The sequence below is a fragment of the Papaver somniferum genome, chromosome 6 (assembly GCF_003573695.1).
Source record: "Papaver somniferum cultivar HN1 chromosome 6, ASM357369v1, whole genome shotgun sequence".
NCBI classification, from domain to species: Eukaryota; Viridiplantae; Streptophyta; class Magnoliopsida; order Ranunculales; family Papaveraceae; genus Papaver; species Papaver somniferum.
Window position 1 is genome coordinate 108,205,429 of NC_039363.1, and position 25,802 is coordinate 108,231,230.

Consider the following 25,802-nt stretch of genomic DNA (forward strand, 5'->3'; position numbering starts at 1 on the left):
CTCTAAAGTACCCATTTGTTGTAGCATGTGAAACCCACAATTTCCATCCCCACTCAACCTCGCGTCTCGACAAAAATAATGAAATGATAAGAAGTGGAGGGAGTTGTTCCAAATCTTTGTATATTGTATATGTGGATCGATTTGGTCTTCCATTAAGATCTCTAGGGCAACGAAGAGTACCTTTGTCCTCTTTTATAGTAAGAATTTCCATTGGTTGGGTTTGTTGCGAGGCGTTCATTTGCTCAACAACTTCTTCGACAACATTGGGTTGACTTACTTGAGAAGGCTAGAGATCTTTGGCCTTACTTGTCGGGTGGTTGGTCCACTTTGATCATTTCTTGGACGACCTCTTTTCTTAGGTTCCGGCTCATCTTCAAATTCGGCTTCCGAACGCTCGTGCCTAGACAATATTCTTTTATTAGACAAATACTCCTTCAACTCTTTTCTTTGGATGGTCCTCGACACTTCGGTGTTCGGCCTACCGGTGTTCTTTTGCTTAATAGGTTCATCAACCTCCCTTAAACAAGGGTGAAGGGCTTCCTCCAAATTATGCATCAATATTTGCTTTTTGGTGCCGTTTGATGTAGCGTAACGCTCGGCTATTCGTGCACACAATTCCGACTCCAAGAAAGACGGACCATCAACTACCGGGGTGTTCGGAGTGAAATTTAATTGCTTCCAAAATGGATGAATATCATTGATGTCAATCACTTCAACATACCTACCCAACTTATGACGACACGGGAGTCCAATACCTATCATATCCTTGCAAACACAAACCGTATTCTCGTCATCATAAGTTTTATATAACTTCAATTGTTTCATCATGCGATTTATTGCCCATCTTGAAACTTTATGAACAACTCCCCTTAGAAGCAATTTTTCCTTAATATGTTCCATCCGGAATTGGTGTACACTAAATTGCATACATTTCCTAATCTTTACGAGATCACGATTGGTGAATTCATGGATTTCTTCTTGAATCGACACAACTCCATTTTGACTACCAATTAGTATTTTCTTTAGTCGACCATGAGACCCCTCCGCAATGCTTGTCGCCTCGTTCTTGAAGTTATGATATTCATATGTCCATGCAAACACAAACCTCTCCTTAATCGTTAACCATTGTTTTTTACAATACTCAACCGGTTTTGGGTAGTCCTTGCCGTATTCATCCTCAAATTTTTTCAAGTTACATTCGTAAATTTCCTCGGTCATCGACCAAACGATTTTTTCCCATGCTTTCATGAACATTTTCCAAATAATTCCATCCTCCTTCCACTTTTCTTCAAATAACCTATCCTCTTCCTTACGTTCTTCCACGGTTAATTTACTAATGCGCTCATCCTCTTCATTTGACCTCTTGGTACCCTTCCTTGGTCTTTTAGCTTGGAAATGATGATGGAAATTGGTTTTGAGATTGCATTGAATGTGCCACGTACATTGCAAGTTTTGGGCTTCCGGAAACACTACCGCTATTGCATGCATTAAGGCTTGATCGTTATCCGTTACAATAACCCTTGGAAAATTATCACCATTATAAATGGACCTCAACGTCTCCAACATCCAAATGAAACTCACATTGTTCTCATGATCCATTAAACCCCATGCAATCGTAAACGTGTTTTTGTCCGAAGTATGGCAAACAATGTTCAACAACGGCATGTTATACTTGTTTGTCTTATAAGTAGCATCTATCAACAAAATTTGATGAAAGCATTGAGCCAATTGGATCATTTCGGGATGTGCCAATAAAATACGAACCACTATACCATCCTTTTCTTCCCTTCTCAAGGTGTAGCCGTGTAACTCCGCTAACCACTCCGATTGTTGCATGACCGTTCTACCATCCCATTCAGTCCTTTTGATCGTAGCTAGGGCCGACTTAATTGTAGACAAAGAAGACAAGTTTTCGGGGTCGTCCGCCTTTATTTTACTTAAGACTGCACTCGCTTTTTGGATCCGCATAGACCTCACCGTCTGCATTTGATGTGGTTTTAACTTGGCAACCATTACATGTCCAATTAAATCCAACGGATCATCACGGTTGTGACAACCGTTATCAACTTTATACATTTTATACTCTTTACCTTTAATACCATCGGGCTTATAGAAGACAATCTTAAATGGGCATCTTATCTTCTTGGTATTGCTTCGGTATTTCCTATTCGTCTTCCGTACGTACTTACTATTCTTTCCCTCGTGACTCTTTCGCGTCCCACCTCGCTCACAAATCATTTCAAATCGAGTGTCACTAACATGATTATTTTGAACTTTATCTTTTTCCTTGTTCATAAGTCATTCCTTTGCCTCCTTCTTACTTCCAAATGTCTAAACGTGCATAAAACAAAACAAATCTAATAAGCATAACCATTTAACATATAAATTTTGAAAAAAAAAAGAAAAGTAGTAATGAGTATACCAAATCGTTTGCATAGTATAGGGAAGTGTCCGGCCTCAAATAGAAATCATCAACAAACTCTTCAATGGCCTGCATATGAAAGCAACAAATTATTATACAATAATCGGAGGTTATTAAATAAGTCAAACTGCCGAATATACTATATTCGGAATCCTATCGGTTACCCAAAACACCCGATTTATGCAAATGAATGTACACAGTTTACTGAGTGCAAAAAATGATATAATAGGAATCTAAAATATATAGTAAAACAGCCGAATATAAATAATCGGGAGATAACTTTAATCGATTAACATCCGATTTTCAAGTTTTCGGAAATTTTATTTTGAGGCCACTGTTATATTCGGCAGTCAAATAATGTTAAATTATTACCGATTGTAAAGGATAAGAATACTGAGTTTTGAAATTTTTTGAGGAATTCGTTTTTGGGGCCATTCAGAGGTAAATAACTCTACATAACTACCGAATGCAGATTTTTTTGGAAAACCAGTTTGGGTTTTTTTCTCATATTCGGCAGTAAACTACTATCTTGGAACTACCGAATATACATATTTGGTACTCAGTGTGTTATATTCGTAAGTTTATTCGAGAAATTATCTACCGAATCTGGGTAGTTCATGGCATTCAATGCATGCAATAATCGGTTTTTCTTGTTTACAAAAGCACACAAAAGCATGCAAATCGAGTATTTGAGTTTCTTAACACAATACCTGTGTTTTACATGCATCGTTAGCTTCAATATCAGGCGATTCTCCATTTTCTTCCATGAAAGGGTCGTCTAGGTTTTCCTCTCCACAAAAGTTTGGATCATTCAACATATACCCCAAATCGTCTTCGCCATGATTCTCACCTTCTTCTTCATATCCATCCATTTTTGTAGTGATAAAATGAGTTTTCCCTTTTTTCCTTCACCTTCTTCTCTATAACTCTAACAACTCAAAAATGAAAAAGAAATGGAAAAAATGAAACAGAAATCATTCTAATACTACACCGACTACAATCGGAAGTCTGGGTAAATTTTTGTCTTCCGATTGAAATCGGAGGATAAAAATGTTATCATATTCTCCGAATATATAAGGGTAATTTTGCCATTACGAATTACGCGAGATAAGGGCTGGCTACATTTTTCCTTTGGGTGACCTTTTTTGTTTTATTGTTGGCCCCTAAATTCTTTTGAGTGGCCCCTAAAACACGAGGCTTTACTTTATCAAAAATTCTTCACAGACAACGAAATAAACCGCGAGAAAGAAAAAAACGAGACCAAATTCTCTCAAAAACATCGGCCCCCTGTTGTCTTCCGTAGTCAGTTTTCTGGATCCGTAAAGAATCATCCTTACTTTATATCCGAAACCTCCACAGTTTGACCCGCAGGTTGGTCCGTAAAGAATCATTCTCATCCTCCGGATTTGAAGGCTCTTAATTGAGTTTAACTGAAATCCAATAACCAAAAGTTACCTCCTAGAGTCCTCCTAAACCTAGACTCTAATTACTTTTTTTCCCTGGTCAAAAAGGTTCCTCAACCCCCCACTGACCTCCTGCAGGCTTTGTCCACCCATAGGATTGAGTAATCAACGGATAAAATTCCCTCTTCAAAGTACGATATCACGTCTGCCTCATGGTGAAAGAAGCACTAGACCACGCGATTCACACTATCATCATCAAATCCACCGAAATGGTATAAACACCATATCACCATTTAATACGGCACGACCCGACTAGTCAAAATAAATTCCTTAGAAAAAGAAAACATTGTAACACCTACAAGTTACAACTACCACCTGCTTAGATCGTGCCCCAAATCTCTCAAGAACTTTTGCTTTCATCTCTTTCAAAAATGGGGTTCTTAAATTATGATCAAACAAACAATTGAAGTTTTTTCAGTCACTGAGAAGATTTAGTTCACTGAAGGTACGTGTACAACAATAAAATCACTGCAGAATGTTACAGAGGTTGTTTTTTTCTGTTTACTTGAAAAGAAACATTCTATCTTACTGTTGTTGTTTACAAGCCACAGAAAATAAAGAGACAAAAAGGAAGAAGAAGAGTTACAATTACAAAGAAGAAGAAGAAGAAGATGAAAACAGTCTGGAAATATAAAAATTAAAATGGGACCATTTCAGAAAAATCCAAGCTTTTAGGGGAGGTGATGGTCATTAAATTATAAAATAAATTAAAACCCCCATTTAACTTAGTTTCAAAGCATTAAAAAAAAGAAAAGAAAAGAAAAAAAGATGGCCATTTTATAAAGTAATGAAATTGAGCAGATTCTTCTTCTTATTAAAGTAGAGAAAAGCAGTACATAGGAAGATTTAGAGAAGTTGTTTGTTTATGTTATTAGTTTTAAACACAAAATCTATGTTTAGTAAGTAGTTTAGAACAGGGATATGATGATTAATGGAGAGATCACTGTAAGTAAGTGGGTATTTTGAGTTTTCAACAAACATTGCTTTTAACACTTGAACAAACTTTATTTTCATTTATAGAGTATCAAAAAAGGGGTAAAGATGTTGTATGTTTGAGTACTTATGGGGTTTTCATTTTTGTACTGAACCATATCTTAACTTATGAGTTTTCCTTATTTGTCAGTTTGGGAAGAAGAAGATAATGGGTTGTTCAGTGGGCAGTGAAGAAACTGTAATGCAGTGGGAGAAAACTGAAATGGAAGATATTTCATCTTCTCAGGAGAAGATTTTTGTTTCAGTTAGGTTAAGACCTTTGAATGCTAGAGAGATTGGTAAGAATAATAATGATGGTTCAGATTGGGAATGTATTAGTGATAATACCATTATATTCAAGAATAGTATTCCTGAAAGATCAATGTATCCAACTGCTTATACATTGGGTAATTATCCAAACACCTTATCTCCATTCATTCTTAATTGTGCATTTTTTGGTTGTTGAAGTCTTTTGTTTTACTCTTAGTGTATGTTCTTTAGATTGTTTCGACTTCAAGTTTTGTGTAATTTTTCAATTGAGGAATTGGAATTGGGCTGATTAATTCGGTACTCGGCTTTTTTGTGTTGAATAGATAGAGTATTTCAATGTCATTGCACCACCAGACAAGTCTATGAAGAAGCTGCTAGAGAAGTTGCTCTATCAGTTATCAGTGGTATTAACTGTGAGTAGAGATTATTGGTTTTCTTGTCTTGTATTGCTGTGGAATCTGTTCTACACACCTTTAGCGAGTGAAAAAACATTCTCTGACAGCTCAATATGTTTTTCAGCTTCTATTTTTGCATATGGACAAACAAGTAGTGGGAAAACATACACCATGAATGGAGTTACCGAGTATACAGTGACAGATATTTACGATTATATCAAGAGGGTAATCAAAATTTATCCAGTTCCGAAGTTACCCATTTTCATGTTGGAGTAATTTTTTTTTCCTTCTATTGAGTATGTTACTGTAAATAATTCTTTTCTCTTTATTGATCAAGCATGAGGAAAGAGCATTTGTATTGAAGTTCTCTGCAATGGAAATCTATAACGAGGCTGTCAGGGACCTCCTAAGTGGAGATTCTACTCCACTAAGACTTCTCGATGACCCAGAGGTAACATTTAGTCTTGGGTTAAATTTATCTCGAAATTCATAATTTAGTCATGCTAATCACGTCTTAATTTGACAGAGAGGGACGATTATAGAGAAACTTACTGAGGAAACTCTGAGGGATTGGAGTCATCTAAAGGAGCTACTTTCTGTTTGTGAAGGTAATTGCAACCTTTACCATTACTGCGCTTGCATTTTGGTTCTGCATTCTTATAAGTGTTCAATTTCCTTTATTGCAGTCCAAAGACGGGTGGGGGAGACTTCTTTAAATGAATATAGCTCCAGATCACATCAAATTCTTAGACTGGTGGGTTCTTTCATTTTTTAACCAGTACTGTAGAAAGAAGTGAATTTTTTTCAAAAAAAACTTCTGGTTTATAGCTTTTTAACTCCTTGATCTCACCACGCAGACAGTTGAAAGTTCAGCATATGAGTTTTTAGGGAAGGACAACTCAACCACTCTCTCAGCTAGTGTGGTATGAACTTCTGCAGTAAATATTTCATGTAATTCTTAGTAATAATGGCTCTTGTTCCTTGAATTAACTGAAACGATTATCAAGAATTCTGGGTTTGGTTGAGTACAGAACTTAGTTGATCTGGCGGGAAGCGAACGTGCATCTCAAGCATTATCAGCTGGTACGAGACTGAAAGAAGGTTGCCACATAAATCGCAGTTTGCTTACTCTAGGAACGGTTATTCGCAAGCTAAGGTTGCTAAACTTTTCTTTCATTGAACTGTTTCTTGTTAAGCTTTTCTTTCGTGTCAGGCAGCATCAATGAAATGATTGATACCGGCTTATTGGTTTACATGTTATCATCGGATGCAGCAAAGGAAGAAATGGGCATGTTCCTTACAGAGATTCTAAGCTCACACGTATACTTCAACCTTCTTTAGGAGGCAATGCAAGAACAGCAATTATATGTACAGTTAGTCCTGCGAGAAACCATCTTGAACAGTCAAAAAATACCCTCTTATTTGCAAGTTGTGCAAAAGAGGTGTCTACAAATGCACATGTCAATGTAGTCATGTCAGATAAGGCTCTGGTAAAGCATTTGCAAAGGGAGCTTGCTAGACTAGAGAGTGAAATGAGAAATCCAGCTCCTACTTCTGCCACCTTTGATACCGTAACATTGTTAAGACAGAAGGATATTCAGATTGAAAAGGTAAGAATAGATTTTTAATTGGTTAAGAATATGCGGACACTAGTTGACATGGCTAGTAAAGACGGGAGGTATCTTTTTCAACTGCACCCACATGCATTTAAGCCTCGGTGACTTGATTCAATTTCATTTTGTCACCCATAGAAATAATTTTTCTACTTTCTTGATCTTGAATTATCTTGGTGAGATTCCTTATTTCTGTTCTTTCATATGAAGATGGAGAAAGAGATAAAAGAGCTGACACAGCAAAGGGATCTTGTTCAATCTCGACTCGACAATTTATTGCAAGTAGTCGGAAATGGCCGAAATTCAAGAAAATGGGTATTCTGCTGTAGCAACTGTAACCAAAAGTATCTAAATTCACTTCTTTTTTTCAGTGCTCCACCTGCTAATGTGTCTTCACTCACTGTTTCAGGACGATTTTGATAAAACACAACATATTATCCCGCGGAAAGCATGGGAGTGTGGAAGTTCAGTATCAGACTCTCAAGGGATTTCCGAAAAACATTTTTTGAATGTGGGTGTTACAAAATCCAATACATCTCTGTACTCTAATGATCACAGTGAGAATCATGGCGAGGATTACGACCTACAGCTTCCTGGAAATGTTGAAGACTATTTTCTTTCTGATGGTAACGCTCCACAACTCCCAATTGATACTTCTACATTTGACAGACCTAATCCATCCCAAAGCTGGGAGGGGATCACCCAAGGCAGTCATGAAGATTTTGATGACCTATGCAAGGAGGTTCGGTGCATCGAGATGGAAGAGTGTAGCACAAATAGAAACAGAAACCCCATTGTTTCAACACCTGAAGAAAGTGAAGTGATTTCACCTTTCACTCCAAATGAATATACAGCTGACCAGGAATTAGTAGCATCCGTAAGGAAAGATGGAGAGTTGAGCAACAGCACTGCAGCTTATACACCACCAGAAAATTTTGTAGATGTGCGCAAAACTATTACTGACTTTCTTGCCAAATCTTACCCTGATGAAACATCTATGTCAGTTCTCAAATCGAATCTTTCTAGCTCTAGAAACTTGCAGCTGAGTAAAAGCAAAAGTTGTAGAGCAACTCTTACGACTGGCTCGGCATCTCCCAGCGTTCAGATTTCAGATGACATGTATAACACGCCGAAATATTGGTCAGAGAAATATGTGCCTGGTAAACATGAAGGTGTTGCACTGAAAAATGAAAGCTTATCACGGGAAAATAGTTCTGAGACTTCTCATCAAAATGGCATCATAGATGAACTGAAAGGACAAGATGTCAAGGTATCACTTGGATATCTCTGTTTTATACTTGCTTTTTTATAAGTGGCGCTTTCTTTCCCAATATCAATCTTCTTTTGAGAAGTTTCGACTCAAAGCAGGTGTATACTTGTTACTCCATTGGTATTTTAATTATATATGTTTTTCAATGGATTGTAGGTTCAAGAGACACAACTAAGCATAGATGAACTTCAAAAGACTCGGAAAGATGTGGGGGTAGACCCAATGCAAGATTTTATGGAATCTCCTTCGAATTTTCCCTTGGTATTTGAGAGGCAACGAAAAGAAATAATTGAACTTTGGCACACATGCAATGTTTCACTTGTCCATAGAACATATTTTTTCCTGCTGTTTAAAGGTGATCCGATGGACCACATATACATGGAGGTGGAGCTCAGGAGGTTGTCGTTTCTCAAAGAAAAATTCTCTCGAGGAAATAGTGATAAACCCGCTGTTGAAGGAGGCCGCGCTCTCACCCCAGATTCAAGGTAATACCTTAGTTGGCAGAATTTTACAATAACACATACTATCAATTCCTGATATTTCTTGAAAATCGTAGTGACAGTCTTTCGATGCCCATCTGCTTTATCTATAACATTTTTTAATTTGGATTTTTGCAATATGTTTCATATTTACTGCACCCAGAAAAAAACTAACATGTCACTGCTGGAGTTACAGTTTGAGAGCACTTTATCGGGAGAGGGAAATGCTGAGCAGGCGGTTGCAGAAGAAATTCTCTGAAGAGGAGAGAAAAGGACTCTACGAAAAATGGGGAGTCAGTTTAGACACAAATGAGAGGAAACTCCAGCTGGCCTATCTTCTTTGGACTGAAACAAAAGACATGGATCACATCAAGGAGAGTGCTTCTCTTGTCGCGAAGCTGGTTGGGCTCGTCGAGCCAGATCAGGCTCTCAAGGAGATGTTTGGCCTCAGTTTCACTCCTCGGCCTATTAAACGAAGGTCTTACAGCTGGAAAGGCGCTATCCTCCCTCGTATGAGCCTGTAACCAGTGGTCTCTGCGCAGCTATATAAAGCAACGATTGGTTCCATCTCTGACTGAAATCTACCACTAATTCCTCAGCCTTAGCTTCCTTCTTTTTTGATCCTCTGATCTCGATTCTTGATAGCGGTGTGAAGAAAAGTTTGTATATTTGCACAGCTAAAACTGAATTTCATTGTGTTATTGCTCATTAGTGATGTTTGCGTCTACTACCTGATGATGATTAATAAAGAAACTGATGAGCCTAGCTTTTTTTTTGCGGCATCAGTTCATACTAGCATCTATATTTCACTGTTAAAGTTCGATGGTATCCACCAAGTTATATGAACAATAAGTACATTTACATTCTCTGGAAAACTCTTTTTAACTTTTCAGATTTCTCCCCACTGGCCCTAGCAACATTGGGAAGTTTCAGCTTTCTTCCTCATGGGATAATCACAGACTCAAATCTTTTAAAGAATTGAGACACTGTAATGAAATTAACAGTAAGTAGTGGCCACGGTGAGGAGCAAACATGGTTAGACTTTTCTTCTTGGTTACATGGTCTACTCTCTCATTTCCTGGCCTTTTATGATTTTTCATTTCTGTGTCCTTTTACGCCTGTTCTCTATTTAACAAATCATGGCAAGTTTTATTTATCACCAAAAATCTTTTGAAAGAAGAGAAAACCGTCTTTAAAAGATTACCAACAAAGTAACAAAACAGAAAATAATGAACACAACCGAGAAACGTGGAATTTACAGTGAGGGAACCGTCCGGAGAACACATCAAAATCGTAAGTATCCAATTATGACTTGAGGACGGCACCTTCTATGATCTTCCATCCTGATTTGGTACAACACATCTCATATCTCGTGCTATAGGTTGTGCTGTAAGAGTCGTCGTGCTCAGGGTGCGCAACATCTAAGAGCTGAGCTTCCTCCTCGAGGGTTGCCTCAACCATGGCTCTTCGCCCATCTAGTGAGACTGTCACACTGTCAATTGTCAGGCCCAAAAGGGTGTACTTCCAAAACCAACCATGCTGTGCTATCTCTGATGCACGATCACTCCATATCTTCAGCATCTGACCCTCCAAAACCTGGTCATGTCTGAAAATGTTAGGACCCATGGCGTTGTTGTAAAAGAACAGTAGCAGAAGAAGAATTTTTTTCGTGAAAGAGAACACGTGGGATACTATTCTTATTTTCTATGAAATGCTAATGGAAAAGATAGGATAAGTAAATGAGACTCCTTAACCTCTGGCAGTTCTGCGAGATTATGCTGAGGACCAAGGGCCTGAGACTTGATGGTCTGCCACTTACGAACTAGATTCTCTGCCAATCTTGCATCCATTCTTGGTATTTCCTCAGCAAGTTTTTCATGTGCGAGGAAATCATCTACAAGCAATTAAAGATAAAAATGGATCTCCAAAGTTCACAAAATAACACCAGAGAGAGGTTCAGATGCATATAGCACTATATTCATTGCAATTATCCTGCTCAAAGAATATTTTTCTAGAATCTCCATATTCCCATAATGCTCTAACAAAAACCCTATTTAAGTTGTTAAAGTGGGTAGCCTAACAAAAGCTTTTCCTCATTTAGGAGCTCAGCAGGAAATGGTCAATCATTATTTCACAGTAGAATGAACCTATAATACGAGCTTCATATGCAAAACAATAATATAAAATCAGGTATTATTGACCGTACCCACATAGATAACATCAGAAGCCATAGCTGATCCTACTTCCTTTCGAGATGCAGATAATCCATTTCTAGGCGGTAAACACTTCAAGCCACCCAAAGTTAGTAATCCAATAACCACACCAGCACATGTGATCTTCAGACTTGCATCTTTTATTTTTTCTGTTATTGGTTGTTCATCTCTGAATCCATTGGGACTAATTGACCCAGATACCTCAGTTGACACACCGGAATAATCAAAAGTATTCATCCCTGAAGGACCCTCGCTTTCTATAGCAGAAAAGAAACTACTGCTATTGCCATCTTCATTTCGCTTTATACTCACCTCTTTGTTACCTAGAGGAAACACCTTTTGCAATGCGTTGATTGCTGTGGTCTTTACGTTATCAAGCACTGCCGTAGCTTCAGCCCCAATTCTCACTATGGCAGCTGCAGCAGCTAACGGTGATCCCCCAACTCCCTCCAGCCTCTCCAAATACTTTAGAACAGTAGGGTCATCGTAGTAGTCACCCAGCTTGAACTGTATATCTTCTGTATCCCTAAATCTTGGGAAAACCACCTCAATTAGCCAAGTTTCCAATAGTCTGCAAAGCCCAGGAAGGAGATCTGTGTCCTCATCGTCCTTCGAATTATCCAGGACGAATTCCACTATAGATGGGTTTCTATACGGTGAATTCACATCGTCTAAGCCCAACCATGAACGACATTCATCAAGTTCCCCTACAAGCAGCGAACAGAGTCCACGCTCTAAGGCAAAGTCCGCCTCACGATCGGCCCTTGTGGCATCGTCAGAAACGACAGCACCAAGAGAGGCAACCTTGGTCTGCTGAAGCTGTTGGAAAAGGTTATCAGCATCTTTGATTGAGTGGGGCTTTTTACCCACAAAGGCCTGTGCTACCAGAGCTAGTGCAACCCCATAAACTTCGAAACTCTCTGCTGGGATATTACTTGGAGTTGCAGCAAAAAGATCCACCTTCACAAAAGCAATGAGAAAGCACACACAATTGAGAAATGCAAGATTAAGGTCCTTTAAAAGTGTTTAACAGTATTTCACATTATTCACCTGCTCTGCAGCTGTCATGCGTGAGAAGGCTTGATTCATGAAGTCTTCACGAGTGAATCCTCCAGCAACTGCAGAGGCACCACCTCCTCCAACAGCCCATAAAATATTGCGGACACCATGTAATCCCTCCTCTCGTCTTGTCTGATGCTCTTCATCTAGTGGTAATGCTAGAAGCTCTAGAACACAACGAGGGGTAATCTCTTCAAGTGTCTCATCAATCTGCGATTGCAGCTCAGGCGCAAGGCTACTCGCTCCTTCCTCCTGAATGTAAAAAGATACAGATCTAATTGAGTTGAAAGTCACCACTAACTAAACCAAAATTACAAAGCTTCTAGTGTTTCCACTACTCTCTGATGTGTGGGTTTGTCTTAACATTACAATACAGATACCTACATTGCTGCATATATAAATTTCCGAGTAAATTACTGTTTTTGTTGGGATTTAAAAGGATTGAGTTGTCAAAATTTTGAGACTACTGGCAATTCTGAAAGCAACCGAAAGGCAAAATGAACGGAAAAGCATGAAACACTCAATTAATTAATACACAAATAAACAAAGAGGTATCAAAAGAATCTACCTGCAAAAGCTTCAAAGCCCTTTCAAGAACTTCACAACTCTGAATAAAATCAGGAGGAGACAAAGCCATAGCATCTCTAGAAATATCAACATAAGCAAGCGCCATTACCAACACAACATCTTGTTTAAACGACTTCGGCAGTCGTTCTTTCAACAAATTCTCCCCAATTTTAAGAACCAATTCAGTCTCACCAGATTCTTGCAAAACACATAAAGCACCAGGTACACTATCCCAAGGAACTTGAGTAATCAAAGTAGAATCTTCATCTTGAATAAGTGACTGATTATAATCCCCTCTAGAATAAGGATTAGCTAGGGTTTCACAAGCAGCTTGTAATATTTGATGTCTACTAAATAAAGCTTCCTGACTAAACCCATATTGAGGTTGTTGAGAAACCCTAGAATCATAAGCTCTTTTAATCCCATCTCCTAAGAAATGAGTTTCAGCTCCTAATACTTGATAGAAGTCTATTGGGAGTGATATGTGCCGTTCAGGAGAAGGTGAAGGAGGGAGAGTAGCAGTCAGAGTGTTTGTGTTGTTTTCAGAAGAGTCGGGTGCGGTGGTGGTGGGATATTGGAAATCACTGAGAAGACGATCAGCCCATCTACTAGAGAAACAAATGAAATGGGTACCTCTTTGTTTATTATTGCTGCCATTATCTGCCATGGCATTGCCAGTTTTGTTGTTTTTGTTAATGATTTTGATGCGAGGATGAATTAGAAGAGGAGGAAGTGGAGGAAGAAGTCTGTTTGATGGCTGATAATGGTGGTGATGCTGAAAGAGAGGTGCTCTTGGGGAACAGAAGACGTTCGATGCTTCCATTTTCAGAGAGAGGTAGAAAATGATGTCTCTCTCTCTACCAGTCTGCCTTCTAGTGATTTCCTCTCCTCTCCTTTCTATCTGCACTCTCGGTTCCACTTCTCGGATTTGGATAAGGAGTTTAAATTCAACACTTCGTCAACCCCTCCGTTGTAGTCTAGGTGGTCAGGATACTCGGCTCTCACCCGAGAGACCCGGGTTCAAGTCCCGGCAACGGAAATATTTTTGCTTTTTTTTTTTTTTTTTTTTTTTGGTGTAGTTCATTTGGGCTGGGGGAAGGAGGAGCTTATCGCCCCGGCGTGTAAGGAAGCAAATCACATAGATGGAGCTATTTCTTAATCCAAATACCTCCTTGCAAGAGAAGATCACGACAGGTTCTTGCTTCTGCTGCTTATTTGCAAATCTTAACACTCTCATGGTTGCTGAAACTAAAGGTATGTCACTCGAGATTTACATGAACTCAGAAAGCTCCTCTTGTCCTTAGCACATGATATCAGGAGAAAAGCTCCCTACAACGCTTAATTAATCTTAATCAAGTGCAAGGTCTATGTTGTGGTTCATAAGCTAGCTACACAGGCTCTCTCCCACCTCTAGACTGACAAATGATGTCTCTGCGAGAGAATACTCTCCAAAGGTACAGTTAGCCTTTTTGTTTTTTTTTTTGTACGTTTTGCTGTCAAAATTAAAAAACACGGGATACTGAGTTAGGATGTTCTGTATGATATCCACAGACCCACTACGAGAACTTATGAACCTAACCTTAACTAGCACACAAGCACAATCTCTATTTGATTAGTTTTTACACCAATAACAATGAGTATGGAGTTCGAGACGACATCCTATATACTTGTTTCAGTGGAGATAACTACTATCAACTATACTCGTCCAACATATAAGACAAGAACCAGAAATAAAGCAATCAAGTTCATAGCATACTGACAGTATAAGCAAACAACAGGTCAAAATTAGGTAAAACTTACTGATATGCTAGCAACTCTCCCCGGCTACAAAAATATGTATGGTATAAAACAGTCTGTCCCTGTATTCTCCATTCCAAATTCAGTTTCACAATGATATCGGGAAAAAATATATATATATATAAAAAATGATGCTCTTAATCTAGTTCTACTTCTCTAGGATCAATCATATCAGGTAGGATAAGGTTAAAAATAGCATACAATGGACAAGTTACCATCCTCAGCTTTAAACTTGCCCTAAGAATTCAATTGCAAAGAAACGGATAAATGCAAATTATCATTCTGAATTAAAGAAAACTATCCATTCACTCGAATCAAATGTACAGATTTCAATTAGCGTCCAGAAATGAAAGATATTAACCATAAATACCCAATAAGAGATGCCATAATACAACTTAGCTTTGCTAGTTCCTGCCTTTTGAGGATGATTCATTAGAGAGAACAAAAGGTAAAGTTTCATCTGAGCTTGAAAGGAAGACGCCAAGGAGTAGGTGTAGGTCAACAAAATCAGTATAGCAACAGGAAGTAACAAAACACAGAAAAGCCAGTTTATCTAGCAATGCAACTTCTGATCTTCTGCTAGTCTGAGGAGAGAACTATTTCTTCAGCGTCTGTCTATCGGCTGGCTATTAGGAGCAGGTTGAAGAGTAAGGTCGTGGGTTCAAATCCTAGGGAAGGGGAGGAAGGCTGTTAATGATGATTGGTTCACCTTCAAGCTGATCGGCAAATTATCAATGATTTCTAAAACACTCCTGTCTCTAGCAACCATAGGTAAAAATGGAAAGAAAGGAAAAAAAGAAATAACTGCTGGTGCAAATCATCAACCAGACTCCTAACAAGTCTACTCTTCCTGCTCCTAACAAATTTAACTTAGATGGAGCTAATTCTGACTCTAAATACCTCCTTTCCATCTTTGCTGTTGTTGCAAGAGAATGTCACGAAAGATTTCTTGCTTCTGCTGTTACTTTGCAAAACTTAAAACTTCCATTGTTGCGCAATCTAAAGGTATGCCGCTCGAAATTAAGCTTGCCCGCTGACAACATTTACACTGAAGGAGAAGGTGCGGGTCTCATATCTCCATTATGAACTCAGAAAATTCCTCTTGCCCTTAGCACATGATACCAGGAGAAAAGCTCCCCACAACACTTAATTTATCTTTATCAGGCGTAAGGTCAATATTGTGGCTCATAAGCTATCTACATAGGCTCTTTCCCACATCTTGACTGACAAGTGATTACCTTGTCTCTGCGAGAAAATCCTCTCTCTGAAGGTATAGTCAGCTTCTTTGTTTTTTGTACATTTTGCTATCAAAAGCAAAAACTGTGTGATAAGGAGTTGGGATGTTCTCTATGATATCCACAGACCCACTATTAGTATAAACTTATCAACCTAACCTAAAACATGCACACAATCTCTATCTGATTAGTTTTTACCCCAACAACAATGTATGGAGTTTGAGCTGAAATCTGCATAAACTTGTTTCCATGGAGATAACTTCTATCAACAATATTCATTAACAAGAACATATAAAATAAGAATCAGCAATTAAGCAATCTAATTCGCAGCATATTGACAGCATTCGCGAACAGCAGCTCAAATTTAAGTAAAACTAGTATGCTATCTTCCTGGCTATAAAAATATGTTTGGTATGAAACAGTCAGTCCCTATATTCTCCATTCTAGGATTTCAATTGCAAAGAAACAGATAAATGAGAATCATTATTCTGAATTCAAAAATACCATTCTTTCACTCAAATCAAATGTACAGACTTCAATTTGCGTTCAGAAACAAAAGATACTAACCCTAAATATCCAATAAAGAGATGCCAGAATACAACTTAGCTTTTTCTAGTTCCTGCGTCTGAGGATGATTCATTCAGAGAGATCAAAGTTTAAGGTTTCATACGAGCTTGAAAGGAAGAGGCCAAGGAGTAGATGTAGGAACCTCAACTCTTTCTTTAATCCTTTCAATTTGCTTCTCCTTCTTTGGTCTTGAATTTCCAAAAGTTCCTTTGAATATTTTCCCTTTCTTCGTTCTTTTGTCACCACGACCGCACAGTTCTGGCAAAGATGGCTTCGCTGCTACTCGCTCCGCCATCATGACTCTCCTTGCAATAGCGCCGCACCACTGAACCATCGCCATTTTCGATTTCACCTACTCACTCGAGATGCAGAGGAAGAAAACCCCAAACTCTTTTGATTCAGAAATGCCTTGAATTGGGTTTATTTCAGGATGGTATGATTGGTATCTAGTACAGCTGAGTACCACAAAATTTCCATGGTCCTCATCAATCGCACCGTTTATCTAGTTTGTAAACATCTGACTCTGAGTTCATGTTAAAAAGTCAAACTTACAATCCCAACTTACTGGTCGAGTAATCGACAGCAGTTGGAGACCGGAGAGTTTCCAGTGTGAGTTCACAAGAACTACCATCGGAAATACACCTAGTTACCGGTTATTAAATTACCGTGGCTGGAGATGAAAATCTCATTAACCTGTAGTCTGAACTTCTGCTTTGTTTTTCCAAAAGTATGAAACGGTAATGCACAACTACGAAGGCGCATATAAATAGTTTGGAAGTGTTCCAACAACTATCAACCCATTGGAAGAACAAAAAAACTTATGATTATTGAAGAAAAAACTCTGATGATTATTCCTTCCAACTTGAAATTACTAGTATTTTTTATTGCATGGTTCCAGGCTAGTTGGCACCACAGCTAAATGAACACACTTAATTTTATAGTAATTGTTATGTACATGAAAATTGATGAAGGGAAAGAAATACAACACATGAACTCTGATGCTAATAACACAGAAAATACAATGATTCGAAATCTTTTTCAATTTAATAAGAATGGCCTATAGACAAATGGTTTTCCATTCCGTGTAACGGTTTTCTATTCCTTTTGTGTTATTTTCCTTTAAGCAGAAATGAGGCCATCAGGGAAGGGCAAATCCTCGCAGTTGTCAGGAGATAGAAATTTACGGCACGCATAAAAGAGAGCTGAGTGGAACCCTGGTACATTCTCTATGAACACAAAGTGACCCGCCTGCAATCAAACATTTGTACATTTTTTCTGTTACTCTTGCAAAATTGCTAATGATGCAGCAGTAAAGATAAAGATGCAAACATATCATGGCTTGCAGAAATCATCATCGCATGTTTAACATTAATGGTCAATGTGAAGTAAGTTTGGACTTCATTCTGATACCAGTAGCTAAGGGTGCTTACAAGGCTCAAATACCCAACCACAAATTTAAGATTACAGTCGAGACCATATTACCATCTGAACTGTATCCGTCAAGGGTGAATGAGCCTCGATCTCACCAAAGAGTGCAGTTTTGGTGGGTGATAAAGGGATTTGAGTCATCCCTTATTTCCAAAATAGGCTTGTGTGTGCGCATGCTTACATATGTGTTTTTGTTTGTTCACGCATGATGCAGGTGCGTGTGCGTGTGAGGGTAAGAGAGACAGACAGACCTGCGGTACCCTAATAATCTCACTAGGGACAGGCATATTCTCACGAGCTTTCTGGGCTCCTGTGTAGCTCATCCAATCATCCGTACCATAAATGAAGGAGGTTGGCACTTTCCATTCCGATGCTCTGCACCAAGAAAGATAAAGGAGAAGCCATATCAGATCTCAGCACAATTATTAGCTTATAAATATAACAAAATTACTAATATTGATGTGCATTTGGGAAAAGTTTTGAATATGATACGCATGTGTGATCATACATGTGCTTGCAACCAGTAAATTCTAATGACAGAAATCGGTCTTACTCTGTTGTTTAATTTTAAGAACTATGTAATCCGTGTACCAAAATTTACAAGTATTAACTAAAAGGATTAGGCTAGAAAATCAACTTTATGCCTACTCTCAGAAATGATGATACATCTTGCAAGTATAAAACAAAAAATTTAAGATAAGGGGAGAAATGGTAGGTAAATAATGAAATCACTGTAAGTAAATGTGACAGCATCAAACCTCTGAAGGAGGGGCTGCCGTGCAAAAGCTCCAAAAGAAAATATGTATTTCAAGCACAACTCTCCGCTAGCTTTGGCAGCAAGAGTATGGTAAACATAATCTGCAATTGGTTGACATGGTGTAAGAAATATATTTTGCCATCTCGGGTTGAACGTTTATTTTGTATGTTAGAACTCAAAAGTACCTGTGAGCAATTGGGATTCCTCTTGATTCATTACGTCACTAGGCGAAGTTATTTTGAATCTATTGCTTGTGTATGTCTTGACCAGATTAGGTCCCCAAGGACCTAGACCTCTACATATGAAAACGCAATTCAATCAAAATTCACATTCCAGAAAATGAAAATCAGCATATGCAACAAATAAAGTATTAGAAATTTCGGTTAACTCTCCCTACCTTGGTATAGTTGATAACAATACTAGTTTTTAACCTATAAATAGCATAAACCTAAGACTCAGCTGCATTGCCATAGCGGCTACTGATACCGAATTTGATCGAGAGATACACTAGAGTAAAATTATGAGGGTAAGATTTTTATTGAGTCTACTTCTCGAAAGGGTTTTAGCACATTGGATTTCACATAATTAGGGGGCTACAGATAAGAACTAAGGAGAATGTCCAAATACGATGATTCATATTATAAGTTTGACATAAACATATCTTTATCTCTGTGCAAAAACATGAGAAGAAGTATGAGACCTACCGAACTACTTTTTGAGGTGTAAAGTTGGACTCCCATAGATGGTTTAATACAGCTCCTTTCCATGTCGCTCTAAATCGAGTAAGCCACTCAGACTTTGCATCGGTTTCTGAAGAAAATCCAGCAGATCCCACCAGAATCAAATGCTTAACATGTTCAGGATGCTGCAGGAGAAAGTTTATCAGAGTTTATAAAAAACAAAGGTATGATATTTCTGACACAACAAACACTAACCAAATACAAATATTTACCTTGAGGGAATATTTGGCCGCAACGTACCCGCCGAAAGAATGACCTAGTAAAATAAAGTCCGTGAGGTTTTTAGCTCTGCGCCATTCCTCGAAGGAATCAATGAACCAGGCCTCAGTTTCTGCATCCAAGCAAAACCAAAACTTTAATACAATCTCTATTATTTCAACCCTGATACACTTTCGAATAAAAAGAACAGAAGTACAGTACTGTTACGAAAAGATTGTTAGGCTTAAGGACCAAAATTTGAAGTCAGTAGTTTTTAGGACACACATTTTCTCGTTGACAAAAAGTACGACGCAACGAATTTCAGTATCCACGTTTCAGTGTGCATATCTCTGGTGTTTGTAGGCACACCAAAATGTGCTGCATAGTGTATCCTGGATAAATTTGGGTAGGCATATTGAAATGTGCATGGTAAATTAGATAGGTAGGTTATTTTTCCTAGAGAACCTACCAATTAGCATACCCATTTTAATGGTCCTTTAACCTAATTTTCTGTTTTACCAATTAGCATACCCATCTATTTTTTTCAAACTGATTCTAGATTCAAATTTCAATTCCTGATTAAGCATCCTACCGCCTAAAATAAGAAAACCAACCTTCTGTGCTTCTGCATGTAAAATCAGGTCTGCTCGATCCTCCCCAGCTGTAAAAACAGAAAACGAATACAAATGAGGCAAAAAAAATGGTATTACTGACATAAACTTCAAGTAATAGAGCCTTAGGAAGGATAATCAAGACACGCACAAAATGCGAATTGAAGTAACACAACTCACCCAAGCTGATCAATAGCAATAACCTTAAAACGACTGGCAAGAGCGTCGAAATTCCGATAGAAAAATCCTTGAGAAGCACCATACCCATGAACCAAAACAAGTGTTGGCGCATCATCTTTACTATCAAATGTAACGGTATTTATAAACCTAGGTTCATTACTCGCAGAACGAAACCATGCAACTTTCGATCCAGGTGGTCCTGATCCTATATTAACCTGCTCCTGAACATATGGAGTTCTACAATGCAGATAATTCACAAAATTAGCCAAGAATTCCTTACCAAAATGTTGCCCATATTATTTGGAAATGGAATTGGCCTATTAAGGATTAACACAAAGAATTTATCAACAAAATTATAGAAAAAAGATCACGAATTTTCTAAATTAGGCACAGAGAAAAAGAATTTAGGGTTCGTAAAGATGTACTAACTTGACTAAGGAAAGAAGACGCTTTTCAGCAGCAATGATATGAATATTGGATGTTGGAATCCAACGAAGAACGGAAGGCCAAAGAGATCGAGATCCAGATTTAGTACTAGTACTAGTAGAAGTTGATGTCGATGTTGCTGTTGCTTCAATATTAGATTTCCCTATTGCTTCTGCCATTTTTACGAAAGAACTCGCCCACCTTCTGCTGTTTCTGCTGCTCATTCAATTCAGTAATTCATTGTGTGGAGAAGAGAAATTTAATGGCGGTAGTCAATCGTGCGCAGCAAACAAAATTTTGAAATACCGAAATTTCTGGTATTTTCAACCTCTGTGCAAGTATTTTGATTCGGTGTATATAAATTGCCGTCTCGCTTTATACAGTCTAGAAGGTCAAAAGAAATTTTCTTCTGACTTTATGGAAAATGGAAGGAAAGTGCCAACCGATACGTTTCTGTCAGCATTTCAAGGGTGTGCTCGTGCTGCTTCAAAAATTCAATAATGAAAAGCTGTTTATATGAAGTCACTCGTGACATCACTTGTTTGCAATCCAAATTTTAGTTGTTTACTGACGAGGCCTCTTATTCTCAATATAAAAACAGAACTTTTTCGAGCGATGTGGTTAACCGGAGTTTCTGGTTGATTCTGGCCCCATCATAATATTTTTTTTGATATATAATATATTTCGAACAATCACAACAAACAAACAAATTACCTAAAATAACTAAATATAATAAAATCTATACATTGCCAAAAATGTTTAAAAAATTTAATACATTTAATCCTAACAATTAAATTCACAAACAAAATATTGTACAAACAAAATTAAAATACATCAAAAAAAATATTGTTGATCACGATTTCATCACAAAATTAAATCAATCACAAAATTATTAGAAAAATGTCTGATGTCCAATTACAATTTACACTAATCTTAACAACAATTCCAACCTATTAATTAATATTAAAACTAACACTAACTGCGATTACATTTACAATTCGAAAGAAGTAAGAACTTTGATCAAAGTTTAAAAATCAATATATATAGTGTTGTGAATGCTTACCGGATCAAAACGTGCCACCCTTTCCGCAAAAAAAAAGGATCGTTAATCATATTCAATAGTTCGAAATAAAACCGTCAATAAAAAAACATGGAACTAGCATAACATGATTTAAACTAAAATAAAAAAAATATAATCGACCAAAATGAATATTGATTTCAACATTATTTTTCTTAATATTATTCATTTCCAAAAAAAATAAAAAATATAACAGTTTCCTTTATTTGACGTGTAGAAGATACTTGATAATTTTTTAGGAAAAATATCTCAAAAAATAAATGTAGTTGTCCAAAAATAATATTTACTTATTTATTTATCTTATAGGTAAATATGCTAAATATATTGTTCATTCCATTAGATAAAAGATTATGTTATGTGTGAAAAAATAATATTTTTTGCCGAAATTTTGTTATAGCTATTTAATATACAGATCAAGAAATATATAACTATGAAAATATTTATATTATTTTTAAAGCAAGTATCGGCATATTATTATACGAATATTTACAAAAATATTTATATATTTATGATATATATATTATTTCCAAAACAAAGTTGATTTCTTATAGCATTTTTGTGGGATTGGTAACTCTATATAAAGCATTCGTGCAAAACCAAAATTCTACGGTTTCCACGTTGCTTCACTTTTTTATGATTATTTTGTTCCCTTTCTTGGTATTAAGATTGTTTTTAATCTGACCCACTTTTGTTTTTTGTTTTGAATGTATCCTAGATCGTGCACCTGTTATAAATGTACGTTGAAGCGGCGGATAAGTCAAAGAATTTAAAGATATAAATTATTCGGTAAATATTTTTCTAAATTAAAAACAATAATTATGTTTTGATTAGCATGTCTAAAGATGCATAAAATATATTTTTTTAATCTGATCCACTTTTGTTTTCTGTTTTGGATGTATCCTCGATCGTGCACCTGTAATAAATGTACGTTGGAGCGGCGCCTTAGTCAAAGATTTTAAAGGTATAAATCATTCCGCGAATATTTTCGTAAATTAAAAACAATAATTATTTTTTGATTAGTTGTCTAAAGGATGCATAAAAGCTTATTAATGTATATTCATATTGTCTCTGCTTCATGCATAGTGCTAGATCAAAAAGTTAAGGTTTGTTTAACCTCAAAACAGATCATGTTCAATAATTGGTCTTTTTTTTTTTATAAAAAATAGTATGTTTTTTCGTTGTTGGTCGACTAATCAACAATTTTATGATTATTAAGCTTTGTTTAATCTCATCATAGATCATTTTCAATAATTATTCTTTTTTCTTTTCTTTTAGTATGTTTTTTTGTTGTTGGTCGACTAACCAACAATTTTATGATTATTAAGGTAACAAAAGAGATCTTTGCACGGATTGATGAAACTGATACAGTCAATAATTTTGTTTGCCTACATATGGATCAATAGAATTGTTGTGCTATTATACGGTCTCAATGGTGGAATGAGCCGCCATATCCAAGAAATTTTGGGTGGTGACAGATGGAGTCTGTCTTTTTATCAATTCAAATAATTTTTAGCATGCTTTCTTTATTTTTATTTTTCTCCTTCTCGTGAGGTTTGGCCTGTCCCCCTCATTCTGTTTGCTTTTCCTTTTATTAATGAAATCTCTAACCGGAGCTTCTGGTTGATTCTGGCCCCATCATAATATTTTTCTTTGGTAATTTTATAATATTTTTATTTCATAATATATTTCGACCAATCAAAACAAACAAACGAATTACCTAAAATAACTAAATATAATAAAATATATACATTGCCAAAAATGTTTAAAAAATCTAATACATTTAATCCTTACAATTAAACTCACAAACAAAATAAACAAAAAAAGATTGTACAAACAAAATTAAAATACATCAAAAAGAATATTGTTGATCACGATTTCATCACATAATTAAATCAATCACAAAATTATAAGAAAAATGTCTGATGTCCAATTACAATTTTTGATAACTAAAGTAATCTTAATTACAATTCCAAGCTATTAATTAATATTAAAACTAACTCTAACTGCGATACATTTACAATTCGAAAGAAGTAAGAACTTTGATTAATGTTTAAAAATCAATACATATAGAGTTGTGAATGCTTACCGGATCAAAACGTGCTACCCGTTCCGCAAAAAACGGTCGTTAATCCTGTTCAATACTTTGAAATAAAACCGTCAATAAAAAACATGAAAATAGCATAACATGATTTAAACAAAACTAAAAATTAGAAACCAAAAATCCTTAGTTAAAAAATATAATCGACCAAAATGAATATTGGTTTCAACATTATATTTCTTAATATTATTCATTTCAAAAAAAAAAACAGTTTCCTTTATTTGTCGTTTTGAAGATACTTAATAATTTTTTAGGAAAAATATCTCAAAAAATAAATTATAAGTAAATATGCTAAATATATCGTTCATTCCATTAGATAAAAGATTATATTATGTGTGAAAAAATAATATTTTTTCCCCAAATTTTTTTATAGCCATTTAATATACAGATTAAGAAATATATAACTGTGGAAATATTTATATTATTTTTAAAGCAAGTATCGGCATATAATTATACGAATATTTAAATAAATATTTATATATTTATGATATATATATTATTTCCATAATAAAGTTGATATCTTATGGCATTTTTGTGGGCTTGGTAACTCTATATAAAGCATTCGTGCAAAACCAAAATTCTACGGTTTCCACGTTGCTTATCTTTTTTATGATTATTTTGTTCCCTTTCTTGCTATTAAGATTGTTTTTAATCTGACCCACTTTTGTTTTTTGTTTTGAATGTATCATAGATCGTGCACCTGTTATAAATGTACGTTGAAGCGGCGCATAAGTCAAAGAATTTAAAGGTATAAATTATTCTGTAAATATTTTTCTAAATTAAAAACAATAATTATGTTTTGATTAGCATGTCTAAAGATGCATAAAATAGATTTTTTTAATCTGATCCACTTTTGTTTCTGTTTTGGATGTATCCTCGATCGTGCACCTGTAATAAATGTACGTTGGAGCGGCGCCTTAGTCAAAGATTTTAAAGGTATAAATCATTCCGCGAATATTTTCGTAAATTAAAAACAATAATTATTTTTTGATTAGTTGTCTAAAGGATGCATAAAAGCTTATTAATGTATATTTAATTTGTCTCTGCTTCATGCATATTGCTAGATCAAAAAGTTAAGGTTTGTTTAATCTCAACATAGATCATATTCAATAATTGTTCTTTTTTTAAAAAAAAAAGTATGTTTTTTCTTTGCTGGTCGACTAATCAACAATTTTATGATTATTAAGGTTTGTTTAATCTCATCACAGATCATGTTCAATAATTATTCTTTTTTCTTTTCTTTTTAGTATGTTTTTTTGTTGTTGGTCGACTAACCAACAATTTTATGATTATTAAGGTAAAGAAAGAGTTCTTTGCACGGATTGATGGTACTGATACAATCAATAATTTTGTTTGCCTCTGTATGGATCAATAGAATTGTTGTGGTGGAATGAGCCGCCATATCCAAGCAATTTTGGGTGGTGACAGACAGAGTCTGCATTTTTATCGATTCAAATAATTTTTAGCATGCTTTCTTTATTTCTGTTTTTCTTCTTCTCGTGAGGTTTGGCTTGTCCCCTCTTGCTTTTCCTTTTATTAATGATATCTCTAACCGGAGCTTCTGGTTGATTCTTGCCCCACCATAATATTGTTTTTTTTGGTAATTTTATAATATTTTTAGTTCATAATATATTTCGACCAATCACAACAAACAAACGAATTACCCAAAATAACTAAATATAATAAAATCTATGCATTGCCAAAAATGTTTAAAAAATATAATACATTTAATCCTAACAATTAAATTCACAAACAAAATATTGTACAAACAAAATTAAAATACATCAAAAAGAATATTGTTGATCACGATTTCATAAAATAATTAAATCAATCACAAAATTATAAGAAAACTGTCCAATGTCCAATTACAATTCTTGATAATTAAACTAATCTTAATTACAATTCCAAGCTATTAATTAATATTAAAACTAACTCTAACTACGATTACATTTACAATTCGAAAG

At 36.0% G+C, this 25,802-nt stretch overlaps 4 protein-coding genes and 1 non-coding gene across 9 annotated transcripts; 2 read left to right on the forward strand and 3 right to left on the reverse strand.

Annotated features, from left to right (window-relative positions):
* Positions 1-4,171: 4,171 nt before the first annotated feature.
* LOC113288785 (kinesin-like protein KIN-7F) lies at positions 4,172-9,712 on the forward strand. Of its 5 annotated transcripts, none has more exons than XM_026537904.1 (14): positions 4,172-4,330; positions 5,009-5,264; positions 5,451-5,540; positions 5,647-5,747; positions 5,860-5,973; positions 6,049-6,130; positions 6,209-6,276; positions 6,380-6,445; positions 6,554-6,678; positions 6,796-7,132; positions 7,346-7,450; positions 7,545-8,405; positions 8,562-8,890; positions 9,081-9,468. In XM_026537904.1, the coding sequence occupies exons 2-14, from the start codon at positions 5,027-5,029 to the stop codon at positions 9,406-9,408; spliced, it is 2,844 nt and encodes a 947-aa protein (XP_026393689.1). In that variant the 5' UTR covers positions 4,172-4,330; positions 5,009-5,026; the 3' UTR covers positions 9,409-9,468. The 5 variants fall into 5 exon arrangements, with proteins under 5 accessions (XP_026393689.1, XP_026393690.1, XP_026393687.1 ...); XM_026537905.1 differs by lacking the exon at positions 4,172-4,330 and adding an exon at positions 4,376-4,565; XM_026537902.1 differs by lacking the exon at positions 4,172-4,330 and adding an exon at positions 4,605-4,830 and having other exon boundaries at positions 9,081-9,712.
* Positions 9,713-10,008: 296 nt separating this feature from the next.
* On the reverse strand, positions 10,009-13,605 carry LOC113288786 (protein ACCUMULATION AND REPLICATION OF CHLOROPLASTS 6, chloroplastic-like). The gene is made up of 5 exons (XM_026537907.1): positions 12,725-13,605; positions 12,148-12,408; positions 11,091-12,057; positions 10,639-10,778; positions 10,009-10,480 (listed from the first exon to the last, which is right to left on the reverse strand). The coding sequence occupies exons 1-5, from the start codon at positions 13,544-13,546 to the stop codon at positions 10,190-10,192; spliced, it is 2,481 nt and encodes an 826-aa protein (XP_026393692.1). The 5' UTR covers positions 13,547-13,605; the 3' UTR covers positions 10,009-10,189.
* Positions 13,606-13,689: 84 nt separating this feature from the next.
* On the forward strand, positions 13,690-13,762 carry TRNAE-CUC. Its single transcript has one exon. It is a non-coding gene; the product is annotated as a tRNA-Glu (tRNA).
* Positions 13,763-16,210: 2,448 nt separating this feature from the next.
* On the reverse strand, positions 16,211-16,710 carry LOC113286019 (30S ribosomal protein S31, mitochondrial-like). Its single transcript, XM_026534743.1, has one exon. It carries the CDS (start codon positions 16,660-16,662, stop codon positions 16,420-16,422), a length of 243 nt encoding a protein of 80 aa, XP_026390528.1. The 5' UTR covers positions 16,663-16,710; the 3' UTR covers positions 16,211-16,419.
* A 412-nt stretch (positions 16,711-17,122) lies between these two features.
* On the reverse strand, positions 17,123-21,049 carry LOC113288787 (1-acylglycerol-3-phosphate O-acyltransferase-like). The gene is made up of 9 exons (XM_026537908.1): positions 20,666-21,049; positions 20,237-20,473; positions 20,060-20,106; positions 19,460-19,578; positions 19,212-19,372; positions 18,693-18,802; positions 18,509-18,608; positions 18,002-18,125; positions 17,123-17,570 (listed from the first exon to the last, which is right to left on the reverse strand). The coding sequence occupies exons 1-9, from the start codon at positions 20,884-20,886 to the stop codon at positions 17,442-17,444; spliced, it is 1,248 nt and encodes a 415-aa protein (XP_026393693.1). The 5' UTR covers positions 20,887-21,049; the 3' UTR covers positions 17,123-17,441.
* Positions 21,050-25,802: the final 4,753 nt, after the last annotated feature.